Consider the following 20,364-nt stretch of genomic DNA (forward strand, 5'->3'; position numbering starts at 1 on the left):
ACACACACATTAATATAAATGGTGTATTGGCAGTAATATAATATTAATATAGCAATACCACAGCTTTTTAAAAGATGGGTACCACTAACCTATAAACATCACAGGTATAGAAGTATAAAGATCAATAGTCCAGAAGTAAAATGCTTTTTAGTTTTTCAAAATCGGTCCCTAAATAAAAAAAGTTCTGGCTGTGTACATGTCCGAAATTGTGGGTATTTTGGGGAAAATTCCTATAGAGGAATAAAGAAAGGCAAATGGCACTAGAAAATTGAAAATCCATAACTTTCACATTTATGAATGGAATGAGCTAAAAATCGGTGAGCTTATGTTTTTGGGGAAACAAAGTAGAAAATGGACGAATTTAAGTTGTAATCTCCATACCTTGTTAATTATATGCAAATTAATAATTAAATATGCATAATTATAAAAAAATAAGCCTATATATGGCTTAATAATAGACATATATGTCCATTTTGTTACATGTGGATGTATGCAAATATGTGTTAACAAAGAGACGAATTAGAAAATGCGACAAATAAGGTTTTAAATGTTTGATTATGCACTCATTTGAATATATATGCGCATGATTAATTAACCAAATTGTAACCGAACAGCTCAAAGAGTAGGAAACTAACAGGTTAATCAATAATATCAAGCTCAGTTTCTTTTAAAAAAATAAAAAAATTGAAACTATGATATATGCAAATAACTCAAACTGATTATGCACATAACTAATCAATTACAGTTATCTTAGCATATATATATATATGCCTTAGAACTAATATATTGCATTCATTCCTATTTGAAGTATGTGTATTCTGTAATTGTTCTTCTGCTTTATCGATCATTATTATGAGTAAGTATATAATAGGCCTACACATAATGTATGCATAAATCCATGGATATCTACCTGAGTAATCTTCATTCTGCTTTTCCGTCAAAAACATTGTAAATATTGGAAGAATATAATATGCAGTTATCTTAAAGTCCATATCAGCACTAAATTCGCGGAATTAAGCCCAAATATTTGTGATGGCAAATAGAAAGAAACCTGCATTATGTCCATGTCTATGAGTACGGTGTTTTCCGAGGTATTCAGGCTGATCAAAATAACTGTCCAATCAGTGGCTACGCTTCAACGCAGCCGTGATGTCACAGAGAGATGGTGGCAAGCTTACATGTCTCGCGGCACGCGTTTCCCGCGTCAGGCAGTGTTTCCCTTTCAGGCTTTTTGGCCACGCGAAAAATGGGAACAACGTCGACGTAATTTTTTTCAAAATGCAATTGCTTCAAGGCTGATTTCACAAAATAGTTTCTAAGATCGAGGCCTATTATAAAAATCAGCCTGTCTGAGATGATGCAGGAGCATTCCATGGATTAATCGACCACACATTTTCAAAAACCATCTCCTCAAAGGAACCACCTCGAAACTTTCTAATTGTTTTTAGCTTGGTGAAGACATAAAAATCTGCGGAGGCTAGATCCATCTTTCTTCTCATTGGTTACCAAATTTGGGGACCTTTGGTTAATATTTAGATGGTTCCGCACCTTCTGAATTAGGAGAGTCAGAAATCACTGTGCCATTCTAGCTGCTTTTTCGGTTTTGTTACCGACCAATCCTCTTTCTTTGATAATATCTCGACTGTTGCTGAAGATATGGGAGAAAAAATTTTTTCAGTGAAGGTATCAATTTCTCCTGCGTGTATTGATGTATGATACATAGGCCTGGCTGACGCAAAGAAAAATGCTTTAAATAAGCATGTTCTCAGTTAACCCAGGGCCCTGTCTCGCGCGAGTCTACCTCGTTTTCGCACTGCCACGCGGGGCGAGTGCCGTATTGCTATATATAATATACCCGGTATATAGGATTTCTAATATATTTAAAAGGTTAGCTTGATTGGTATATATAATGTTGAAAGGCCGCAATAAAAACCCAAAACTTACTTATACTTTTATAAAATGTTAAAAGGCCACGAAAAAAAAAATACCCAACAAAAACAAACAGATCCTACTCTGTAGACCGCAGAATCTTTATATTGGTTTGTCCAAGTGTCTAAAAGACATAATAATAAGACATTGTCAAGTAATTAAAATGAGCTCTTCCACACAATAATTTGACTATAGATGAATTAAAACTTTAGAGCGCTTAATAAGTTAATTAAAACCAAAACAGTCGAAACAAGAGGATATATGACGAGAAGGCCCATCTCTGTACTGTATCAACTACAGTCTAGCATGCACATAACAAAGAGTGAACATGCACCTAGCGAAACATGCACAGCAAATCACTTTCCAGACCCTAGATCTAGATTTTTTTTTTTTTTTTTACACCATGCATGTAGAAGATCCCTTTGTATTTATTTAAATCATTGTAGGCTACATAGCGAAATTTACACACAATTAAAAAATTTCTGTGTCCTGTCAATTTTGTTATACGAATGCTAGGCTGCACTGTTTATTGTATAAGTTATATATTATAGAACTAATCTAGATCTAGAATCTAGATCTAAATCTAGACCTAGATCTAGATCTACCTTTTAAAAAATAACTAATATTAGACAATCATTAGTTTAGAATCTAATCTAAGAATCTAAATTTACAACAACAAACTCGTCAAAGTAAATAACAGATGAAAAACACCCTCACCACTTGGGATTTTTAATTTGCCAAGTTAAATCGAGGCTTTGCAGCCACTTAAGCACTTCTCTAGACAGTCCAGACATTTTCAGATTAACTAAATTATCAGTGTTGATATTTCACAACTTAGACACTGATATCAATCCTATTTGAACTCAAAGCCGGATGTAACCATAAACGTATCTCATGACAACAGCATTAGGATCGGAGTAAAATTAATTTCTTTTTCAGGTCTTCAATACAAAACTAGTCTTTGTGATTTATACTTATCAATAGAATCAAAACATTATTTTGTTTAAAGTAAAAAAAAATATTAAGTTTTTTAAAAATCCAATAGATAATTAAATTCTATATTAAGCCTGGTTCGTCTTTTTCAAAGTTGCCATGTTGGTCTAGATCTAGATGTAGATCTAGTCAATAAAGAAGTTAGCAATCAATACATTTTAAACAAAAAGTGGATCTACGAACTTTGTATTAGTCTGAGACACTCAAACAAGCTTCATCTAGATATATGATAGCCCTTTTATTCCCTGAAAAGAATTTGTTCATCCTTACACCAAACCTGTTTAAAATTGTGCAATGTCCTTGAAATCTGGCATTGACTACTTGTACTTGTACTTTCGATTTGTAAATTACACACAAGAAATCGAAGGTCTTGCAAAGGTCTGAAGTCTGAACTGCTGGGCTGGACTCCAATATTGACAATATCTTCAAAGTTTTAATAATTTCTGTTTCTATATTCGTTTGGTTATAGTCACACCAACAGAGAAAGCTGGACGATGCCACGAACTGAGGAGTAGACAAGAACTCGACAGGGTTGGTGAGTGGTGTGTGTGTGGTAGAACCAACGTCAACGTCCGTTCAAAAACTCAAAATTCAAAAGAGAAGCCAATATATTTATTATAGAATAACAATTAACCATTTAACCCCTTCGTAACTCAGTACAGGTCAGTTCGTGCTTCACCGGGCACAATTTTGGATCCACAGGGACACATAATGCTAGGCTAGATTTAGTTTAGTGGTCAGTTTCCTATAGCCTATTATTATAGTATAATATAGGGCTTTATAGGCCTATTGAATTGGTTTTTAGATCCGTTTTGTAATACTACTGAATCGTAACATAAAAATAAATTTCCCTGTAAAAAAAAATGCACTTTTTATAAGAGTACTTTCATTTCCAGACGTTTTGGTGTATGCTACAGCTAAATTTCAGCGTATTTGATTTAAATATATAGCTTTTTTTTTGTTAACACCCTTGATCAGAATTTTTCAAGGGGAAAACCACATGCCGTTAAACATAGAACGACACATCTTCCTGATTGGCTGCTAATTTTAGTAATGTGATGTCATCACTTCCTTGGATACGCACAGACTATTTTAAGAAAGCCGTCAAGGTACCGCATTAATGACATGTTTTCTCTATTTTCAGTATATAAATAATAACGTTTCGGAATTCCTAGTACTTGGACATGATGGAAGATCGCTTAGATCTAGATGGTTGATGCTCAGAACAGTAAAATTAAGAACGCTGATGCTTGAAATTGAAACACACAGTAAACGCAAAAACAATAAACCCCACGAAAACTGCTGTAAAGACGCCGGCGAATTACCCCCCACCCCCCTCCTTCATGCTTTATCACTAATAATATACATTAATTTTAAAAAACCTATACTACAAACCAACAAATTATAATTTTTGGGACAAACTGTCGGTTAGCCGGGAGGAGAAGAGAAAAAAAAAAAGAAAAAAAAACCTTCCGAGACCGAGATTCGATCCCATGCTCATTAAATAATTGCATGACTTCAAACGCAGACACGCTGTCCATTCGGCCATCAGAACTCCAACAACGAGAGGTAGATTAAGCTTGTATATACGAGGGGGTATCAATAAGTTTTTTACCTAAGTATGAAAGAGTGGAGCTACAAACTTGAAATTTGAACAGGCTCCATATACATCTAACTAAGAATGCACACCAATAATTGGGAATTTCCGATGGTTAGTTCAGGTTGTACAGCAGGTAGTTTAACATCACCCTTGAAAGCATGATTAGCACTTTTCAATTTTGTTCACAAGATGGGGAAAATTGAAATGAGAGCTGTGATAAAAAAGATAAAGTTCCTTCATCTCCAATGAAAAAAAACCATGGTCTGTTCACGATGAAATTTCAGTAGTGTATGGAGATATCTGCCCTCGCTATGGTGTGGTCAAATATTGGTACAAGCGATTCAAATGTGGTAACATGTCCATTGAAGACAACCCTCGAGAAGGTCGCCCTGTCTCAGCCGTGACTGAAGACAATGTTTCAACATTCAAGAAGATTGTGCTGAATGACAGGCACGTTACTCTCGGACTACTTTGTGCTGAAACTGACTTTAGCTATGGATCTGTTGAGACAATTTTTTATGACCATTTGAGTATGTCGAAAGTGTCTGCAAGATGGGTGCCCCTCTCCTTACCCCTCATCAAAAGGGACAAAGAGCACAATACAGCCACAAATGATTGATGAAGGTCCTGACAACTTTTTTGACCGTTTAGTAACTATGGATGAAAGCTGGGTCTATCACTTCGACCAAGAGTCAAAATCTGCTTCAATGCAATGGAAAACACCATCTCTTCCACCCCCCAAAAAAGCCAAAGGGCAGAATTCATCTGGCAAAGTTGATCATTTTTTTCTGAAGGACTTTTCAAGGTCATTAATCACAGGAAAAAATGTGTTCTTGCTGCTGTTTACTACATGAGAAATAAGTGTCTACATACCAAATTTCAAGTTTGTAGCTCCACTCCTTCATACTCAGGTAAAAAACTTTTTGATATCCCCTCGTACATAGACACTTCCATCTTTGGTGCCATGCGGTTGACTTTAGATGTAGGCTGCGGCTATTCGGACTCCAATTGGCGTGCGCAGTCTCTAGGAGGTGTACTGCATGTGAAACAGACAAACAATTCGACCTTGGCCTTCCTCGGTTTCTACAATCTGGCCAAGGAACTTACAACAAATGGACGCCGACGTAGTGACCCAGCGCAAACTGTGGTCTTTTCTTTACAAAGGATACTATAATAGTCGGGCTGGGTAGTGGGCAACGGTATGGGAAGGAATATAAAAAAGATTTACTGTCAAACCTATGTAAGACGGCCACCCATTGTCAAGAAGAAAAGTGGCCGTCTTAGGAAGGACTGATCAAGATGAAGAAAAGAAACCATTCCCATCTGAAGTCCCAATCGAAAGTAGCCGCATTGTTGTTGTTGGTGTGTTAGTTTGTATTTTGTTTGTTATTTTTTTATTTTGTTTCTGATTTTATGCAAGGGTGACAATAAAACAAAATGTATCAGACGAGGAAGACCGAGTGCCATGTTAAAACAAGGGTCCCTTAAAACAAACACATGGGTCGCCACCACTCGGAGAACGAGCGACACTTCTGTTGCAAGTTCATGTTGACGTCCATTGTTACTTTGTTACAGACTGGGTAAACAGTGACCGCTCATCTCTCACTTACGATTTGTGTATGAGTTCTGGGAGGGGCTTATGGGTTATGAGGGGTCACACGCCTACCTCACCAGCAGCTGAAAATTGGTACCTCTTGGTCAACAGTGGGAGGGGCCTACGCAACATGGTCTGTTGGAGGGACTACCAGAACAAGGACAAGTGGTTGGATTATGACGACTCTCCCACAACGCCAGGGGCCAATGCAAAATTTATAACAAAACGTAATGGAGTCACTAAGGTGGCCGTCTAAGACAGGTGCTATTGCTTAGTGTGATAGGGTTGTGTGCTAAAATGTGGTGGCCACGGCCGCGTTGGACAGGTGCCCGTTTTACACAGTTAAATTGTATAGAAAAAACGCAAGGGGGGAATGGAAAGTGGCCGTCTTATAGAGGTGGCCGTCAGGGCAGGTTCGACTGTATATGCAAAAAAAAAGGGATGGCGGTGGTAGGGCGGGCCTGGAGAAGTAAGATGGAGAGAGGAAAAGTGTGAGAGAAAGGGGAGGGGGGGGGGGCTGTCTTATTAGGACTGATTATGAATTTTATGTTTTGATCCCATTGTAGTAGCGTAACGCAGTGTGACTAACAGTAGTTTAACCGAATAGCAACGGGAGACTATTCGAACTTGAGTCTAGACCTGGCCAGAGACAAAAAAGTGCGGTACAACCGGTGATTGCGTGTGCGCGCTGGAATTTGAGTCTGAATAGCCTCCAGTGGCTGTTCAGACTCAAGTCTGAATAGCCACTTCGTTAGATGTAGTCACGTGATTGGAGGGGTATCCTGGTCTGATGTCAAACAAGATGACGCCCAATTTAGATTGGGAATTATTTTCAGTATTTTTTTTTTGACAGTGCAAATGCTACTGTTTCTTTCTTGTAAATTTAGATTATATATTTTTTCTTGAAATTTGTTAGAAATATCAGATTTCTGTTTATTACAAGACTTAAATAGCAAAGATCAATTTTATTTTTTAAGAATTAATCTTTTTAACATTCTACTTTCAGGTCCTCATGCCTTACATGTGAAGAGGACTTCTCATTTCATCAAGATGTTTTATATGAGGCATTCTGTGAAAGTGTGTGCTTTCCACTATCAGTGGGCTAGCAGAAGTACTCTGAGTTATAACAGAATGCTGTGTTCAAGATTTGTTGCCTCAAGTGTCCTTTCACAACGTCCCATTGTCTCATCGGTTAAGACGTGTTTGTACAACACTTTTCTTTTTCAAAAGAGCTCTTTATTTCATTTATGTCCACTCATCACCACAGTGAATAATGTTCAAGGCTTCCTCACACATTCGGTGTGTCTCTCAAGTCGTTATGGAGGTGCCAGCGCATCTTCGCTTGATGTGAACAATCTGTTAGGTGAGGTTAAAAACCCTGGTGCAATAGAGTCCTTGTTCCAGAGGCTCATCGCCCAGGACAGAGCCTCTCTGGCTAAAGCGATCACGTTGGTTGAATCGACACATCCGCAGAGGCAGAAACAAGCACAGCTTTTGTTGACTAAAGTCCTCTCACATATGAGGGAACATGACCAGCACCATTTGAAGGGTCCAAGATCTTTCAGAATAGGTAAGTTGAGTGTGTGCTAACAGCTTTAACGAATGCAAAAAATTCATTGATATGACTGAAAATTCTTGGAAGTTTGTGTAAATCTTTGCCACTGTATTAGTTCCCATCTGTGGCATTGCTTTGTCATGTTTTTCAAAGTGGATTTTGCTTTGGTGTGCTGCAAAGAGATTTGCTTTGAGCTAAAGAATTTTTGGAGAGTGAAAGTTTTGGATACTACAGTCAAGCCTCGTTAGTCCGCCGTCCTTGGGACGAGCTTGAAGTTGGCAGAACAGCGGGGCAAGGGGTTCAATGGGGTTCCTCTGTTGTATGGCCCCGACTGTCCAATGTCAAGGAACACAATGATTCTGCCATGCGATCTGTGTTTGTGTTTGAAAAGTGTCTTTTTGTTGGTGATATAATATACATGCACATTTATTCAGTGCCGAGTCTTTTCCCTCTCTATCTCTATGTCATTCTCGTGGGAGACTGATTATCAAGTAGCCGACCAATGGGTGTTGTGCGCTGTGCAAAGTGTTACCTCTAGTGGTCAGCTCAATGGCGGTAGTGTAGGGCAAATTTATGTTTGTTAAAAAGACCGTACAACTCAAGCTATTAGCGAATAGGGGTGTGAAAGTGTAATTACTATGTTTATAAGGCGCTTCAATTCGTACATTGGCAAAACCTGACAGTAAGCGGGGCTGTCAGTAGGGGGGGGGGGGGGAGGGGGGCAGTATGAGGTTAGACTGTATTTTGATGAAGTTATCAAATTAAGAGAACTCTTCATATAATCAATGCGCACACAAAATTAATGACATCTGTTTTCAATGTCTTTTTTTTTAAGGTTTATCAGGCCCTCCTGGTGCAGGCAAGAGTACTTTCATTGAAGTATTTGGTAAACACCTAACAAGCATTGGCCATAGAGTTGCAGTCTTGGCAGTGGACCCATCTTCCTCCACAACAGGAGGTATACTGATGTTACATTAGAATAATATAAAATATATTTGATAATAATAGAATAGTAATGATGAATAGCATTTATTGTATAGCACATATCCCTACTCAGCAACAAGCTCTATGCACTTTATATTATAATCTGTATAATTAACCCAGCAGACCCTGGAACATTAAAAAATATTCTTGGACAAGTTGGCATGATCTTTCACTGTTTATATCTGGGTACCTGTTCCCACCTGGGTGAAGTGAGGGAAATTCAGGTAAAGTGTATTTACCAACTACTCGACATTGGGCTAATGACAGGGTTTGAACTGAGCCCAACTGTTCTTTTTCTTTTTGTTTTTGTTCTTCTTGTTCTTGTTTTTCTTTTTCTCCTCTCCTCCTCCTTGTTCTTTTCTTCTTCTTCTTTGACATTCCTGAGGAAAATTATTTTGGGTACTCTTCTGTTGGTTCTTCATCCCTCAGAGACACTGATTTTTATGGCACTGTCAACAAGATTTTACTGTACTTTGACGAAGTTATCAAAGTAGGAGTATTGCCATATGGATGTTGCTAGTTTAACTTTCAGTTGCTTTTAAGTAGTTTATGAGCCAGCGTATATTGTTTATAAAGGTGCCTCTATTTTACTTTGAATAAAGTAACTACACAAAACGCTATAATCTAAGGGATTATGAAAAAAAGAGATGTAAAACTTTATTTTTGTTCTTTGTGAAAATGTCCCTTACCTTACACCAACGGCTCTGTCTCTCAGGATCTTTGCTTGGAGACAAAACCAGAATGCCAGAGCTGTCTCGTGACATGTCTGCTTACATTCGCCCATCACCTTCAGCGGGCACTCTCGGGGGTGTGACAAGGACTACTAATGAAGCCATCGTGTTGTGTGAAGGAGGTGGCTTCGATGTCATACTAGTGGAGACTGTTGGTGAGTAAATTGATCTGTAACTGAATTGGTGAGATTGGAAAAGCTGACATCACGCACATGTTAATTTTTACATTTTATTTTGAAAGTTCCTTTGACTTTGATTCAGTAAATTATCTTATTTTCTAAAAGACAGTTATGGACTGCTAAAAAATGCCTTCTTACAGAAGAGGATGGGACAAAGTCAAAAACTTAAATACTGCTTGCAACTTAGCCTGTAATATCGTAGAAAAATTACCGGTTAGTAGTTAGTGTAACTTGATTGCCATTTGGAGAGTGTAAAAGAAATTTCACTTTTACTTAAGCAGGAGCTGACTTTTTTTCCAGAAAGTTCAGGTTTGCTGAATTACAGTTTTTTATAAATCTTTTTCTATTGATTTTTCCAAATTTGAATTTGTAGTATACTCACCAAAACAAAAGAACCTTGATTTGTAGGCCAGAATATATTGTTGATATCCAAATCTTACTGCGCATCCCCCAAATTAGGTAAAACACTTCATTTTACTTCAAAGAATTCTATTCATGATCAGAATTACAATGGGTGATTCTATTAATTAATTAATTAAAAAGAACATTCTGTCCAAAATTTTGAGCAATTTTGAAGTTCCTAAAAAAATAGATTACGTTTTTTTTCTCAAACAAAGTATTTGATCTAATTTGGTGGGTAGAGGGCTAGAGTCAGACATTGATGATATGTGGCATCGTGGTTAAATGAGGCTCTTGTCAAAATAAGGAAATTAAAGAAACCAGCTTTTTTTCCTGCTGGTTGGGCAATTTTTACAGATTTTTGGGGGGGTTAACATCTTTTATGTCCTTTTTTTAAACACATTTCTGTGTGGATTTTATGAAAAAAGTTGATCAAGGACACAAAATGTAAATTAGCAGTTTCCATGCACTCTCAAGCTTTAACGTTCACCAAACTTTGGCAGCCATTTGCCTTTGTCACCCGACGACACCCATCTCCTTCAAAGGCTAATATCTCGACGTCTGTTCAAGATATATATACGGGTATTTTTTTCCTCAAAAGTAAGTCAAATGAACAACCTGTAAGAGGATACCGGTACCTCCATAAGTTAAAAAATTGACGAGCTCCTGATTCCACCATGCATGTTGTGACATATGGTCAACAGAAATAAAGGACAATGCCTTGGATAATGTTTTGTATCTGATCTACTGTTACAATATTTTTGTGACTAAAATAATATGAATTATATCCCTCCCTTATCCTCCAGGTGTGGGCCAGTCCGAGTTTGCAGTGGCTGACATGGTAGATATGTTCTGTCTATTGATCCCTCCTGCAGGGGGTGATGAGTTGCAGGGTAAGGCATTACGCAAAGATTTTTCTTACAATTTGAGTATTTTTTGTTTGTTTTTCATCATTCTCAGGGTTATGATGAATTTAGAGTTGGTCAGGTAAATGTGTACGTAAACAAGACGTTACACCATTGTTTGAAACTACTTGAATTTTTCTGGGTTTTTCTCCATCAGTCTTAGAGTTGTGATGAATAAGTTCAGTAGCTGCAAGTGTTGATAATTTGAATGTGTTTGTAATAACGACTGCCACATGAAGTTCATGTTATCGGGGTTTTACTATATATATATATTATAATACAGGGTGATTAAAAAATATTACACCAAAATCATCACTCAGTATTTCAAAAACGAAACCAACAGAAAACTCCGGCTTGGACACATGTGTTTTACAGACCTTCAAGTTTTTATTTCATATTTTACAGGTGTTCAGTGTGGGCACCACCGGCAGCTACAATCAACATGTGGCCTGAGACATTCGGAGGCACGTTTGGGAGGAATTCTCATATCGGTTGATGCTGCCCTTGGTGGCCAGATTGAGCACTTTTATAACATGAAATAAAAACTTGAATGAATGTACAACACATGTGTCCAAGCTAAAGATTTTTGTTTTTTTATTTTTGAAATATCTCATGATGATTTTGGCGCATTCTCTATTAATCACCCTGTATTTAGAGAACAAATGTAATCTCTGACATAGTGTGGGAGAAAACTCGTAGGGCGAGCGGACAGCAAGAGATATTCTGTGGAAGAACCCCTTCAAGCAAGTTTTTCGGTCCTAACTAACTGACACTCTAAGGGGGCTGGGTCACACTCAGGTCATGACTCCCAGGTGATCTCCTGCTGGGTTTTTTTGTTTTGTTTTCATTGGCACTGATCGAGGATCAAACCCTCAAGGTTTGGGGCATCTCCGGATCTTTAGCCCGCGAATGTTCGTGCAATGCCACGTAGACTCCAGTGGAAATAGCAAATGCGAAGATGCTAAACTTTTTTGGAATTCTTTATCTACTTTCAGTTCTATATTTAGCAGCCCAGCTCTTATTCTCTTTTGTCCACAGCCAGCTCGTACTTTTCTCTGTCCTTTCTGAAATGCGCTTGGTTGCTGCCTTCTTTTCTGGCCTTTGAAGCCTATTTGCCCCAGCAGTGTGAATACTGAGGCTGTGTTGACCACCTCTCTGGCACCCTCTTCTTCTGGCATGACATATTTGTTTTGAATAGGTTCAGTCATCTTTTCAACACACAAACATGTGCTCACCCTCAAAGGTGTTTGTATTTTAACGTGCTCATGTTTACATGGAGGGGAAAAAATGAACAATTGAGTGCTGGTCTTAATAGACAATTTTTCATGATTCTGTGCAGGTATAAAGAAGGGCATCGTGGAAGTGGCTGACTATGTGGTTGTGAACAAAAGTGACGGTGACCTAGTGCCAGCAGCGAGAAGGATTCAGGCGGAGTATACAAGTGCTCTGAAATTTATGCGACCCAGGTCTAAAGTGTGGAAGCCAAAGGTACGGTACAGGGTATTTTCGCTTTCATAAGATGATGCGCTAGTTTGTATTCTGCAGTAGTAGTACTCTTAAATTTAATCTCTAATTTAGGTGTACGGTCAATCTTCGTTATTCCCTCAACTTTTGAGTGAGTGTTGAGCTGGAAGTATCGCAGGGCTGGCAGTATAAGGGGGTTTTAATGCTGTCCTCCTGCACCAAGGGAAAATTGTTCTGCCATAACTAAATGAAGGACAATACTATAATGAGTTATTTCCTTTGTCTAAAACTGGTGAGATGGCGGTCAGGCATTCTACATGTGATGATCAAGTACTATCTATCTTATCTTATCTTATCACAGGCTGGCAGTCATGTGTGGGGGAAAGGGAGATTATTACTGTTCAGGTGTGGAGTGGGTGCTGTGTGCACTATGTAGTGTGTAGGGCTACCCTTGTGATGAAAAAATAGCCATCTTTCTTGAATTGAAATCGAGATATTTGTCTGTCCCTGTGGTTTTATGCACCCTGCATAATAATAAGCAAAATTTGATCATTTTTGGCATAATTTCTGATTATTTAACAAAATTGCATAACTTCACATTTTTGGGCTGAGTTTACATAATTTCATATTTTTTTTGGATAAAACCACTGGGACATATTTGTGGTTGAAGATGGGGGGGGGGGGGCTGGTTTCATAGGTAACATTAACGAGAAAATAGCCACCAAAATTAGATGACCTCTAAAGCTTGAGTGTTCTTGAAAGTTGCAAATTTACATTATGTTCCCCTGAGCAATATTTTTCAGTAAAATCCACACAAGAAACATGTTTTTGAATAGGCGGAAAATGTTTACAGCTCCCCTCCCCCCCCACAAAAAAATTCATTAAATGTCCAATGATCAGAAAAATGTCAATTTCATAGATTTCATTATTTTGAGAAGCGTCATGATTTCACCATGGTGCCCTGCATTTGGTAAAGGATAAAAGCTATTTGTTCTTTTTGTAAATTATGATGTCAGATCTTTTTTATGTTTAGCAATGCTTTTTAGATGGCTTTTAATGTTTGATTTGTCATTGATAAAACAAACTTTTCCTCTACATTTTTACATGTCAGGTAACTCGTATTTCGTCACTGGACAAGTCTGGCATCCCAGAATTGTGGGAAACTTTGAAAGAGTTCAAGAATCTGACCTTGGCTGAGGGTGAACTCACTGCCCGCAGAGAGAAACAGCTGAATCTCTGGTTCCGTAGTCACATCCGTGACCACATCATGGGCCGATTTGAACGTCAACCACATATACAACGCCTTTTGCCAGAGATGGAGAATCTGGTGACCAGAGCTTTGGTCACTCCTGGACTGGCCGCTGATTACATGTTGGAGCAGTTTCTTGGTGGTTCTGGTGACAGTTGACAGCAGAGATCATAGGGGTATTCTCGTGGTTGTAGCATCTGAAAACTTTTTTGTATATATAACCCAGTTTCTTCATTACAATGCTTGGAAGTTTCTTGAATTCAGAGACAGGGAATGGTCAAGATTTTCTTCTTTGTATTATAGTTGCTCATGTGACTTGCCCTTCTTGAGGAAGAATGAAAGATGCAGCTAAGGCTGTAGAAGTTTGGATTGACCTCAGTAAGGTATTGGACAATATTTAACAAGAGGGTCTTGTTTGATGCACATACTGTTTCAATGAATCAGAGAGAATCATTTAATATGCAGTTAACATACTCTATGTTTACAGGGATTTCACTGCCACTTTTCTGAAAATTATACACAAGTGTTAACAATTTTCTGTTTCTTTAATAATGGCAGTTCTTGCCCCTCATTTGTATGTGATGTCTACTTTTCTTTTTGGCTGTTAGTCAAAATTTTTAATAATTTTTTTCCATTATATTGGCAACTGTATAGTTTTCAGTAAGTTTGTTCTCAAATCAGGCAATTGTAACTTTGAGCTAGCAGCAATAACGTGAAACTATTCTAGTCAGACTCTTTGTCAGGATGTGACACCTGCTAGTCTGAATTTTTTTAGTCTTTATAATAACAATTTTTTAAATATTCATATGGAACAGCTGACATTCTGTTGTTTAGTATGAGGGATTTACTCTTACTTGTGGATCAAAATAGAACTAAACTTACGTGGGTGGATGTTTTGTCATAGTATGTTTCTTCTGTGTAGTTTTGAACAACTTCTGAATTGTGTAGCCAGAATAATACTCTGTATTCTAAGTGTGATAAAGCTGAAAATCTCGTGACTCTTGTTTTTGTACAGTTTTCATGATAGTTAATTGTTATTATTAATTTTTGTTTATGGTGAAGGAAGAAGAATCTTAAAAGTTAAATGGTGATGGCTGAATGGGAGACAATGTGTTTTGTATGATCTATTGTCTAGTGATAATGATCAGGATAATGTAAATAATCACAAAATAGAATGCAATGAATGAATGTGTGTGTGTGGGGGCATGGATGTACAATGTGTCACTAATATGGGTCCCTCTTTACTCTATGTATGGTGCCTTTCTTTGTTTGGTTGTAAACCTATTTCAAAACATGCGGATTTGTGGATATATGAAAATGCCTAGAATTTTCAGCACTTTAGATCATTGTGTTCTAAGTGGATGGTTTGTGGATGGTCTGGTATAGTGTTCTTCTACTTCTGATTTTTTATCAGCATTGCTATTACCCGACACTAATTTGTTCGGGCAGAATATGGCAAATATTGTACTGATTCATTATTAAAAACAAATTATCAGAAATTACGATGTTCCCAATTAAATATTGTAATGGTTGTAATAATAATACTAGGCTTTGTAAATAAAGTACAGTGGAGTTCGCTTAATAAACTCAAATCTGCGGGACTGTTAATTTTTTTTTTTTGGTGTTGACATGTTTTCATTTTTGGTGTTGACAGGTTTTCATTTTTGAGAGGTTGCTCAAATAGAAGGGAAAAAAATGGGAATTTTATTTTCATTCCATTTAAGCAGATTCCAGTGGATAACTATTTCTTGCATTTTGATAGATGGCATTATGCTTTTTGACTGATATTGTTGAATGCTTTAATTTCCATTAACATATTTTGATGAGGGGGGAGGGGGGGTGTTCTGCATCATATATTGAACTTTCTTCCATTACTGTATACATTATGATTGTTATAAAGAGTGTAAACCTGAAATCAGTGATATGTTGTGCCCAGCCATGATAAAGGACAAAGTAAAGAAAAGCAAAATCATTTGTGGTTGTTTTGTGTTTTCATTATTAAGACCAAAAATTTCACTTACTTTGCCCTTGAAACTGACAGTTTGATGGTGTGGAGGGGCAGTTATTTATTAAAGTTCTAGAAAAATGCACAGAGAGATATGATGTCAGGGTCTAGAGATGTTTTTAATTAAAGCATCTATGATCCAAAGGACTGTCTGAGCATAAGCTATTTAAAGACTAGATCTAAGTGGAGTCAAGATTATCATCTCTTTACTATGATAATGAGAACGCTCATCGAACATTGTTAATAGCGTTGCCATTGCAAAAGTAGAGCACTAGACAGAATTAGCAGAATTAGGTAGGACACAGCTAGTGCCACTGAGCCCACTGTTTCTACTGTGGCTGAGCCAAACGCGCTGTGGTTGAACCACCAATGAGTGAAGAGAAGAAAGGGTGAGGGTATAGACTTATACGAGCTGGATTTATGGCCTAGGCAGAGGATGTTAAAAATGTTTATGTTGTGGCTCTTTGCATTGTTTTGGTCAGTGTTTTTATTGTAACCTTTGCTGTTGCTATGGTTTCTAACAAAATTGCCATGGCAAAAGTAGTTAATAAAAAAAAGTACATCCCTGTTTCACCAGAAAATTAAATAAGGACAAGAGTTGTTTAAGTCCAACCATATATTGGCAGGAGAGGTGAGTAGCAAATCCGCTCCTTTATATTGGAAAAATACTCATGGTTTTACTGGTTTTAACAATTTAATTGCACTCATACATAACATGTAATATTTTCACCTGGATTCTTTAGTCTGAAAGGCCAGGGCCAAGAGTCTAATCATTACACCATTGTCCATACTACAGTAGTCTCCGCCTAAACGCACGGTGCTCGGGAGGGCTCCTCAGCATGTGTTTATACGGAGCGTGCGTTTACATGAACCTTAGCAAGGGGAGGAAGTGGAAGGGACGCAGTCATTTCAATTCCTTATTACTCTAGTGATCTCCCTTGGAGGATGGAGTCATTTTGGCAGATAATGTGACGACACGTGACTGTTTTGTGAAGGATTCCCCGATAGGGGGTATGAATACAAAGTAAAGGCGTAGATATGCACTATAATTTATAAACGTCGGGAACAGATAGCCTAAGAGTAAACTGTTGGTCATATAGTCATAGAGACGACGGACCGGCCACGTGGCTTTCCAAGCGACCACCCCGACCGCAAATTCATGCAGAATCATTCTCGAGAAACATTTTCTCATTGAACAAGTACGTTATAAGTTATTCGAGCGCAGCAGATTAGGCTTACTTGGCTAATCTTTAATCCTATAATAGAGGACTGTCTATCTAGTGTTTTACGCTTGTCGCGCATCAGACCTAGATCTAACTAAACATTACTCGTAGTCACTCAAACTCAAAACACCAATGACTCAGAAACCTTCTCTCAAAGATACATTTCCAGTGACCAATCAAAAAGCGTCCCCCCAACCCCCCCCCCCCCCCCAAACATTTAACCGACCAGCCCTAGACCGAGACCTAGGCCTATGCGTCAGTGGAAAGTAGGGTGTGAAAACGCTGTCCATCACTCTCTTTGCACGGCGTGAGGGGCACTCTCACCAATTATCCGGTTTTCTTGTAAATTCTAGGCTTATCTTATGCAGGCTGTGCAGGTTGTGAAAATTTCCCCTTGCCAAGCTTAACTTATCGGCGTGTTTTGCGGATCGGAGCGTGCGTTTAGAGGGAGTGACCGTGCGTTTGTACGTCTAAATTTTATAGTACATGTAAAAAAAAACCCCGTCAGATGACGAAAGCGTGTGTTTGAGCGGAGCGTGCTTTTGTATGGCGTGCGTTTAGGCGGAGACTACTGTATACATACTAGATCTAGTAGTCAGACAGAATTGACAAGAGAAAGATGTTTTAAAATTGTGACAAACAAAAATAACAATTTGTGGGGGGGTTGGCTTGGCTAGAGTCTAGTCTCCCGTGGCCCAGAAGTTAAGGGGCTCGCCTCTCTTTCAAAGGTCTCGGGCGAGCCCGGATAGCGACGAATTTTTTTCTTCTCTAAATTGTCTCCTTTCACCTCCTTTCCTGCCCTCTAACAATGTTCTGTTGTCTGCTTTCATCTCCATTTTCTGCCCCACCCCCTCACCTCCTTTGCCCCCTCCTCTGGGCCCCTGACTCTTTCTGCAGCCTTTCTACTGATTCTCCTTGGTTCCTTCTTACTGCTGTCTTTCAGCCACTCCCCTGATCTTCTGGTAGGAAAGATCTACACCTAGTCTTCTCGGACAATGGCGAAAAATCTCGGAGGTCCCGTGTGCAAGTTGCGCACCAAGGAACTTTGGATTAAAAAAGAAGGAATTGGGCTGTTTCTACCTGGACCTTCTAAAAAAAACCCACCGGGCCCTAATAGAGGCTTGTAAGTTTGCTTGTACAATCGTAGACCCAGATTGCAAAACAAAGATATTTGTAGACTTAAATAGGGATACACAAAAATGAATAGATCGTGTCCAACATGGCACCGTGAGTCGTGAGTGTAATGACCGACATAACAGCGCCGAAAAAAAAAATTGAGAAAGGAACTGGATGGAAAAAGGCTGTTTAAATTATTCTAAAATTACAAAAGGGCCAAAAAATTAAAAAGAGTCTTTTCATTTCAAAATGTTGGTTAAATTACAGGCCCTAGGTATTATTTGTTGGTTGTTACAAATAGACATAAACAAAAATGAATAGATTGTGTTCGTAGAAACTACTGAGAGTGTAACAACCGACATAACAACCAAATGAAGAAATTTATATGAGCAAAAATAAGGTTGTTTCAAGCTTCTAAGATCACATAATATACTGGCTTGGCTAAAGTCTAAATTATATAATCAGTGCAAAGTTGCATGTATAGGTTGGAAAACAATCGAATTATTTAATTGTTGCTTGCTGCAAGTAGACATACACAAACATTTGAAAAAGAATATGTACATTGTGTACAACATTAAACTTTTGATTTCGCAAAATGCTTAGGTTATAAAAATATTATGATCCGTACTGTTACAATTAAATATACAGTAAAATAAATGGAGTATATCCAGCACTGAGAGCGTAACACCCAGTATAGCAATAACTTATCAAAGAAATTTGGACGACAGATATAATGGAAAGCATATTAGATCACAATATAATCAGATTTGGATATATTTTAATATCTGAATATATTTTGCTTGTAAAATTGCACACAAAGGTTTTTAAAAACATTATAATTATAGTCTGTCGATGCAACTATATATTATTTTCAAAACTTTAGACTATTATACCCGACATAAAAATAACTAACTAAAAGAATTTTGGATGATAAAAATGTGAAGATTTTTTGCTAGGTTTTAATTGTTAGTATAGTCTAATAAATAGAGCCTACAACGTTGCTTGTAAAATTGCAGGCAAAGATTGCAGCTAGATGATTTGTTGGACAATACAACTAAAATACACAAAAACAATTATTAAACGGAGTTAAACTCTGAAAGTGTAACAATCAACACAATAACTAACCTAAGAAATCTTGGTTACAAAAATGGGAAGATGTTTCCAGCAACTGAGATCAAAACAAGGCAAGATGTTAGAGATTTTAAAAAAAAATGTTGAATTTAAAATTGCAGAAAAAATGGTCTGTCGGTCGTTAAACAATTACATGTATAGATCTAGATAAGGGGCCTACCAAAAAAAATAAATTTAAAAAAATGATTGGATTATACCCAACTCTGAAACAGTACCAACGAGCATAATAATAACTTTAAATATTTGGATGACAAAAATGGGAAGATATTTCCAGCATCTCAGATCACAACTAGGCATGGTTAGAGTCAAATATGCACCAGTACAAAATTACTTGTTAAATTGCAGACTAAAGTTGTAAACAAAATTATCTGTCTGTCGTTAGTCGTTACAACTTGATATGGACAGAAAAAAGGATCGAACTCTAAGAGTGTAAAACAAATCTAATAACCAACTCAGGAAATTTTGACTAAAAAATATATGTGATAATACCCATGTAACATGTTTCCAGCATTTCCGATCACAGGCAGGGATAGGGTCTTAATATGAAAAAAATATGCAAGGAAAATTGCAGACAAAGATGATAATATAATGATCCGTTGGTCGTTACAATTAGATATAAGCAATTAGATTATATAGGCCCATCAAAAGCTGAAAGCGTAACAACCAACATAATAACTATAGGCCTATAACGAAATCTGATGTTTCTTGCACTACATGGCAGATCGCAACAATCCTTGGATATTATGATGTAACATACATCGTGTACAAACTTGCTTGTAAAATTGTAGCAAAAGTTCAGACTAGCTCTCATATCTTCTTAACACTCTGTTTAAAAAAACCGATAATGTTGTAATCCTATAACTATAACAGATGGGAAAACTCTATTAACGCCACAGAAATCATGAAAAACGTATGATAAATTTAAACTCGATTCAAAACCTTCATTGACGAAGTCAATGTAGTACGACTACTACAAGGGCCGACAATCCGACCGACATTCGACATAATGGCGACCTTCTGCAGGAGTAAGTTCAACCCCCCACATTTGTTTTTTGCTTGGCATATTCGCTGATCGAAATTTGATGAAAGTTTTGTTTTTATAGGCAATGATTTAGATATCTAGTCTTGAAATAAGACTCCATAACACTCTGTGAACATTACGAGTCACTGAGATACATGACATGACCAGTTAAAGTTGCTTGGCTTGGCTTGTTGACTAACTTTACTGTCTAAAAAAACTAAAACGAAAGTCGAAGACCGAGGCAATTTTAATTTTACATGTTTTTAACAAGGCAAGGGGGCTGACC

At 37.6% G+C, this 20,364-nt stretch overlaps 1 protein-coding gene across 2 annotated transcripts; it reads left to right on the forward strand.

The window, feature by feature from the left end:
- The first annotated feature begins 3,261 nt into the window (after positions 1-3,261).
- Positions 3,262-13,833, forward strand: LOC101861627 (methylmalonic aciduria type A homolog, mitochondrial). 2 transcript variants are annotated; one of them, XM_005111464.3, is made up of 7 exons: positions 3,262-3,457; positions 7,123-7,686; positions 8,507-8,629; positions 9,371-9,541; positions 10,771-10,857; positions 12,209-12,357; positions 13,445-13,833. In XM_005111464.3, the coding sequence occupies exons 2-7, from the start codon at positions 7,167-7,169 to the stop codon at positions 13,739-13,741; spliced, it is 1,347 nt and encodes a 448-aa protein (XP_005111521.1). In that variant the 5' UTR covers positions 3,262-3,457; positions 7,123-7,166; the 3' UTR covers positions 13,742-13,833. The 2 variants fall into 2 exon arrangements, with proteins under 2 accessions (XP_005111521.1, XP_005111522.1); XM_005111465.3 differs by having other exon boundaries at positions 3,262-3,453.
- The last annotated feature ends 6,531 nt before the right edge of the window (positions 13,834-20,364 follow it).

The sequence above is a fragment of the Aplysia californica genome, unplaced genomic scaffold, assembly GCF_000002075.1.
Source record: "Aplysia californica isolate F4 #8 unplaced genomic scaffold, AplCal3.0 scaffold01062, whole genome shotgun sequence".
Taxonomy (NCBI): domain Eukaryota; kingdom Metazoa; phylum Mollusca; class Gastropoda; order Aplysiida; family Aplysiidae; genus Aplysia; species Aplysia californica.